The following is a 7,475-nucleotide window of genomic DNA, read 5'->3' on the forward strand; positions in this document are numbered from 1 at the left end:
CTGCCTTCGGCTCAGGGCGTGATCCTGGCGTTATGGGATCGAGCCCCACATCAGGCTCTTCTGCTATGAGCCTGCTTCTTCCTCTCCCACTCCCCCTGCTTGTGTTCCCTCTCTCGCTGGCTGTCTCTTCTGTCGAATAAATAAATAAAATCTTTAAAAATAAATAAATAAATAAATAAAATAAAATAAAGACCTACAATCTAGTGTGGCAGGTTGTATGGATGATGTTAAAACTTTGGCCTTGCCATCCCTGGACTGGAGTTCAAATTCTCTTAACTTACTGTATGATGTTTCACAAGTACTTTTTGCCTTTCTAAGCTTGTCTCCTCTCCGATGAAATGGGGATAAAAGATAGTACCCATTCCTTAGGGTTGTTGTGAAGTTCAGAAGACAATTTATGTAAAGAACAGTTCCTGCCCCAAAAGTGCTTGATAAAATAACCACGATATTTTGTGTGTGAGCGCAGTGCGGAGAGATGATGAGAGTTACACATTTCCGTAACACACAGCTAGCAAAATACGCTGTATGTTGCAGAGCGGTTTCACTTTCTCCCTTTTAAGACTCAAGCTTCCTCCTTTGCTTCCTCCTCAGTGTCAGGCACCGCTTCGTGATCCCAAAGTCTCACAACCCTTCAAGTATAAAGACAGTAACATTTCCAATACACAATTACGAGTTTACGGGGAACTCTATATACTAAGGGGCCAATTTCAATCAGTAAATCACTCCCCTAATTTTCACCCTCTTTACCGTGGCTAATGAACAGCGTTGGTGACCCGAGTAAACGAAAAAAACTAAGTCATATTTCGCCAAATATAATTTAAATGTGGACTGATTTTCTTATAATTGCTAAGAATGAAACCCCTATAACGTACTTTGAAATCTTAAAAAAATTACATTATGTTGGGCTTGAAATAAAACAGCTACAACCCCAAGGTCAGTGGCTGAGGAGGCATCAGTGGCCTTGGTTTCTAGATTCTTTCTCCCGCCCCCATCCCCTTTGCCAAATTCAGCCTAGATCAAGCACGGCCACCGCTGCCTTCGGGGCAAGGTGCGGGGGCGAGTAAGGAGCAGGGTGGGGGAGGTGGGGCTGAAACGGAACTTCATTGTTCGCGGGACCGACTCTTCCCGAAAGAGCCCGTTGGCTGCGCCTGCGCAGTGCGCGCTCTTTGTGCGGGGCTGCAGCAAGCTGGTTGTTTGTGTGTGTCTCTCGGAGGCGGTGGAAGGAGCGCCGGAGGGGTGTGGCCTGTTCAGTCGCATCCTGATTGGGCTCTTGGAGGGAGGTGGGCGGGCATAGGGCGGAGCTTCTGATAACAACACTCGGCGCTGAGGCTGAAGCTATTTGTTGCTGCGCCGCCACCGCCCGAACCATGGTCCGCGCTCCACTCGGGCTCTCTTAGCAGCAGCCGCCGCCGCCGCCCTGTGATCGCTGGCTTCACTTCCTCCTTTTCTTCTTGCTGAGCCACTTTCCTCCTAGAGCTATGACCGTCGTCTCCGTCCCGCAGCGGGAGCCACTTGTCCTGGGCGGCCGCCTTGCGCCTCTGGGCTTTTCCGCCCGTGGTTACTTCGGGGCCCTCCCGATGGTGACCACGGCCCCGCCGCCTTTACCCCGAATCCCGGACCCCCGGGCACTGCCCCCCACCCTTTTCCTCCCTCACTTCCTAGGGGGAGACGGTCCCTGCCTGACCCCGCAGCCTCGCGCCCCTGCACCTCTGTCCAGCTGTAGTCTAGCTACGGCGGGAGGCACCCCTCGGGCAGCGCCAAAGAAGCGGCGAAAGAAGAGGGTGCGGGCCAGCCCGGCGGGGCAGCTGCCCAGCCGCTTCCATCAGTACCAGCAGCACCGGCCGAGCCTCGAGGGCGGGCGGAGCCCCGCGAGTGGTCGGAGCGGAGCGCAGGAAGTCCCGGACCAGGCGGCCAATTTGGCCCCGGGTCCTGCGGCCGCAACCCAAACTGAGGAAGCGAGCCCTTTCCCTGGCCAGCTGCCGCCCGCGGCGCCCGGCCAACCCTCGTTCAGAAGAGAGGTAAGGGTCGCGAGGGGGACGTGGGGACTGTGGAGGAGTTCTGGCCCTTAGACGGCTACGGACGGGCTCTGGAATTTGGGGCCCTGCACTGAGGGGTCAGGAAGGGGGGGGCCGGGGTGAGGGGCGGCTGTTTACTCGGGAGGGAAGTTTCCGTGACGCCCGCTCTGTTCTAGCCGGGGGAAGGAGGGGGAGGGGGAAGGCATGCGCTGGCGCTGCTGATTGGCTCCCGGGAGCCAGCCAATGAGAGGGGTGGCTGCGCCCCAGCAACAGCCCCGATTTAGAAGGCTGGCGCTGTTCCAGGGGGTTTCGGTGTTCGGGCGCGCGGTGGGGTGGGGGATGGAAGGGGCCCGCGGGAGGCTGACGTCAGCGCGCGCTACGTGCGCAGCGCTCGGCCGCTCATGAAGGAGGTGAGGCCGTGTGGCCGTGGTAGGGGAAGGGGTGGGCGACCGCTTTCAGCTACTTTACCGTTGGTAGCTCCAAGACTAGTCGGGGGCGCGCGTGCACGCGCCCACCGCCCTGTTGTGGGCTTTGGAGTGGGCCACAAGCGGCTCGATTCCCTTTGGCTGGCTTTTTGCTGAGATGAGAGGTGCTCCGTGTGCCCAGCTGGGTTTCTGCCCTCGCTGGCCAACCTGCTTAGCTCTACTTTAACTTTAAAAGTTGGCAGGAGCGGTGGCAGTTCTCTTTGAAACGATAGTTTTTGCGAGCTAGTCTATTAGTTGAATGGAATTGTTTACACTCTTATGTTGTAGTGGGCTTTATTAGTGGAAAGTTTTGTGTCCAGAATGATGAAACTTTGAAAAGTTGTAAGTTGAATTGACGTTAAGCCACCCAATTGCCATGCTGTTGGGTTAGGATAAAATTAAAACTTAAACGAGATTAAATCGTTAAAATGATTTGAAATTAAGCTCTATAGCAAAATAAAACCTTGCAATTCCAAAGACTTTTTCTGTCTCATGAGAAATGAAAGTAAGTGGGGCCCCTCGGTGGCTCAGTCGGTTGAGCTTCCGCCTTCGGCTCGTTATCATCATCCCGGAGTCCTGGGATGCAGTCCCCGCGTTGGACTCAGCTCCGCGGGGAGTCTGCTCTCTCCCTGCTTGTGTTCTTTCTCTGACAAATAGATAAATAAAGTCTTTAAAAAAAAGAAGTGGGGTCCTAGGTGGCTCAGTCGGTTGAGCGTCTGCCTTAGGCTCAAGTAATGATGCCACAGTCCTAGGATCCAGTCTCGGCGTAGGGCTCCTTGCTCCTCGGGGAGTCTGCTGCTTCCTCTGCCACCCCCCCTTGTTGCTCGCTCTCGCAAAAGTAAATAAAATCTAAAAAAGTAAAACGACGAATTTTTTGAAAAGAAATAAGTTGCAGCCATTTCTTGTTGGGAGAATATTGGACAGATTTGCAGGTTCTCTCTTGCTGTGCCCTTGGGAAAAAATCAGATTTGACTTCCGTGATTACGTATATTAGATTGAAGTTTTAAAATTTCATAACCTTGAAATATTAGTGATACGCTAATAGCCTGCTTTTGTACTACTTGTTTCCTGGTTAGCAAGTAATAATTTTGTAGAACTGTTAAAACGGGGAACTCTGGCAGTTACATGGAATGTTACCTTGTGCCCTATCTTTGTATTTTTGTATCCCGCTTCCCTACCATATTACAAGTGTTGGAAGGGCAGTGATCTAATGAAGTACTTTATGCTTTTCCATCCGGTCCATGGCTTCCTGTGATCACTTGAGTTAGGACAGTGATTAGGATTGGTGTGGCAAAGTACTGAAGCAGTTGTTAACCCAGGAAGTAGGGGCACGTGGAAACAATTTTCTGATTATATTTTTACTATAAATATATGTAACTGGGAAAGATTATTTTAAAAAAGTGATTAGTATTTAAATTTTTAATATTTAAATTTCTGAAATTTTGTTTTCAGAAACTGGGAGATAATTTTTCTGTGTACTTAGTAATTATTATCAAAACACTTTCTCACTTAAAATCTGGTTCCTGCTAATCAAATTTTTATCTGGAATAATTTTAAAAGGACTTGAGTAAAAGATGAATAGTAATCTATGAATAGTTTTTATTTTTAACCAGACTCAGCCAATCAAAATGAAAGCATGTGAAGATTTCTTAGACACACCCTAATGTAGTCCCTGACACCTTTAGTTTGTGTGTGTTTGGAAGGCAGCTCATTACTCTTCCTTAACATTTGCAGAAAGATGAACTTGGGTTACTCTGGGTTTTCCCCTTTGACACTTTAGAACTGACTCCCTACGTTGCATATTGGCGATGGTTATGATTTTATTTTTAGTAGTAAACTTAGATGTGTGCTTATTTGATAAGTGCAGGGAGCACATACATGTTTAGTCAGGACCGTAAACTGAAGTCCCAGAGAAGAAAACATTAAATACATGGTGTGAGGTTTGTGACTAATTTTTATCATGAGACTGTATTCACTTTTATGTTCCTTGTCTTTGTAGGTTTTAAAATCAAAGATGGGAAAATCGGAGAAAATTGCCATTCCCCACGGCCAGCTTGTTCATGGTATACACTTGTGTGAACAACCAAAGATAAACAGACAGAAAAGCAAATATAACTTACCACTAACCAAGATCACCTCTGCAAAAAGAAATGAAAATAACTTTTGGCAGGATTCTGTTTCATCTGATTTAATCCAGAAGCAGGAAAAAAAGCCTTTTAAAAATACTGAGAACATTAAAAATATGCATTTGAAGAAATCAGCATTTCTAACTGAAGTGAACCAAAAGGAAAATTATGCTGGGGCAAAGTTTAGTGATCCACCTTCTCCTAGTGTTCTTCCAAAGCCGCCTAGTCACTGGATGGGAAGCACTATTGAAAATTCCAACCAAAATAGGGAGTTGATGGCAGTACACTTAAAAACTCTCCTAAAAGTTCAAACTTAGATCTCAGATTGCAGTATGTCTGTAAAACAGTTTTTTCAAAATCCCTGGACTCTTGAAAATTGGTACAGAAATGGAAATTGCCTTGTAACATACAAGTGCAAAAGATGAGTTTAAAAAATTATAAACAACTTGTATTATATTTTATATTTTGTAAATACTGTATACCATGTATTATGTGTATATTGTTCATACTTGAGAGGTACATTATAGTTTTGTTATGAAAGTATGTATTTTGCCCTACCCAAATGGTAGGTGTTTTGTATATATACAATGGAGAAATTTTAAGTGTGCTAAGGCACATGGAAGACCGATTTATTTGCACAAGGTACTGAGATTTTTTTTAAAGAAACAGCTATCTAATCTCAAGGTGAAGATCTAAATGTGAACAGTTTACTAATGCACTACTGAAGTTTAAATCTGTGGCACAATCATTGTAAACATGGGCTTTGTCTGTGTTTGGCTAAATTGATTTCTGCCTTCTAATCTGTAATTACTGGAAAACTCCTATTCCCATTTTTACCAAACTTAATTTCTGGTTTTTGGTTTATCCATTCAAATTTAAAATACCTCTAATTTTAATGCCAACAAAATTGGTTGTAATCAAATTTTTAAATAATAATATAATAATTTGGCCCCCCCTTTTATACTAGTCTTGACTCTTTGTGTGTGTCTTTCATGTTTGAATGCGTGACTAGGAGATGGATCTTAACTGTTCCATTTTACTGTCTTAGTATTATACTAATTGTCTTTCCTCCGAAATTTAGAGGGTCCAATAATGTAATGCTGCTACCTCTAAGGGGAGGAATTCCCCATTTTAACAATGGAAATGGTTGTGGTCAAAAGTACAACCAATTAGTTTATAACTTACAGTATACTTTTACACATGAACTGTTCCATAAGTACTATTTGACTTACCCTATAATTTCAATGAAAGAAAATGGCACTTGGTTTGGTTTACTAAATTTGTATTCATTTTGAATGGTGGTTCTTGAAACAAAGCAAGCATAATTTAGCTAAAGTAGTAGGTGAAGATTTGGAAGTCTAGACCTTTGCTAAAAGGTAAATATGGCAGCTTATGTATTTTTACTTTAAAATTCAAACTTTGTTCTAAGATTCTAAAGCACTAGTTTTCCCTGTATGGTTTTTAGTTCTACAAAGCTGAAGTTTATCTTGCAACGAAAGGAGAGGTTTTTTTGAGTAGACAGGCACTTGACATATGAAAAGGGTATTCAGGGGGTACAAATGATTCTCTTAAGGTGAAATAGATGAGAAAGATGCTACCATCCTTCCAAGAAAAGATAAATGGAAGAGTCTCTGTCTTGCACATTTTGGTTCATACAGGTGGGGAGACTTTTGGGCTGTGCAAAGGTGGGTGGTATGGGCACAACCTTAGAGTCGTTACTGATGAGCTGTGCCAGGAGGGTATGAAAACAGACATAGCCACCGCAAAATCTGAGCTCGTTCAGGGGCCTGCAGTCTGGTTTACACGGCACATGCATAACCCAGCCAGACCTTTGGCCCTGGCTATAAAATGCTTCTTTCTTGTATGTGTGTAGAGAAAGCTATACTTAATACATAGAAGTTACATATAGCTTGCTTTAAAAAATGCATTTAGAGAAACTTTTAACAAAATACAGTAAGCTTTCGACCTTTCAGAATTTTGTAAGGTTTTCTAAGTAAAGGAAATAGATTATAAAATAATCAGTTATGGTTTGACGAGTGAACAAAATTGTCTGAACTACACTACAGATGATACAGTGAAAAGGTATTAGCAAACTTAGAAGTTCAGTAGTTTTGGTATTACAGTAAAATACTATTTAGCAGCCTTAGTCCCTTTGGATTGCTGTAACAATACTAAAGACTGGTTTGGTTTCTCACAGTTCGTTGTCCAGGAAGTCCAAGATAAGGCACCAGCCGATTTGGTATCTGAGAGCCCACTTCATTGTTCATAGATGGGAAGTCTGAGTCACATGGCAGGAAGGTTGAGGGAGCTTTCTTGGGCCCCTTTGGTAAGGATATTAATTCCATTCATGAGGGTTCTGCCCTTATGTCCTAATCCCTTCCCAAGGTCTCCACCTTGTAATATCATTAATTATAGATTAGGTTTCAACATAATTTACACTGTAGTGCCGGCCAATCCATTTAACCACCTGTATTTTTCTCCTACTGAAGTCTTCACCGAAACACTTTTCCTCCAGTGTTCCTGTAACTGGTTTTGTAAAAAGCAAACACTTTGCAGTCACCAGCTTCAGGTATACATTTTAACTAGTAGTCTGGTAAAGGGGGCTCATAATTGCAAAGGGATGAAAGGTTTTTATGAGTGGAAATTAAGTTCTATAGTGAAGTGCCATTGCATATATTGGCATGTGAGGTATTTTATACTAAAGTGGCTTTTAGGTAAGTGTACAGTTTGATAACGTCAACTCCTAACACTGATAAAGTGACACATATGCTGATAAAACACCATAGAGCTTTTATTTGCATTAATCTTGGTGCTAAGTATTTTAGTGTCCTTGTAGGCAGATAAAGGAAAAAGAAGGTAATAGAACATCA

The 7,475-nt window shown here is 43.9% G+C and overlaps 1 protein-coding gene across 1 annotated transcript; it reads left to right on the forward strand.

Annotated features, from left to right (window-relative positions):
• The first annotated feature begins 1,328 nt into the window (after window positions 1-1,328).
• On the forward strand, window positions 1,329-5,564 carry PNRC1 (proline rich nuclear receptor coactivator 1). Its single transcript, XM_045807079.2, has 2 exons — window positions 1,329-2,018; window positions 4,479-5,564. The coding sequence occupies exons 1-2, from the start codon at window positions 1,479-1,481 to the stop codon at window positions 4,920-4,922; spliced, it is 984 nt and encodes a 327-aa protein (XP_045663035.1). The 5' UTR covers window positions 1,329-1,478; the 3' UTR covers window positions 4,923-5,564.
• The last annotated feature ends 1,911 nt before the right edge of the window (window positions 5,565-7,475 follow it).

The sequence above is a fragment of the Ursus americanus genome, chromosome 11 (genome assembly GCF_024610735.1).
Source record: "Ursus americanus isolate L20-20 chromosome 11, mUrsAme1.1.p, whole genome shotgun sequence".
NCBI lineage: Eukaryota > Metazoa > Chordata > Mammalia > Carnivora > Ursidae > Ursus > Ursus americanus.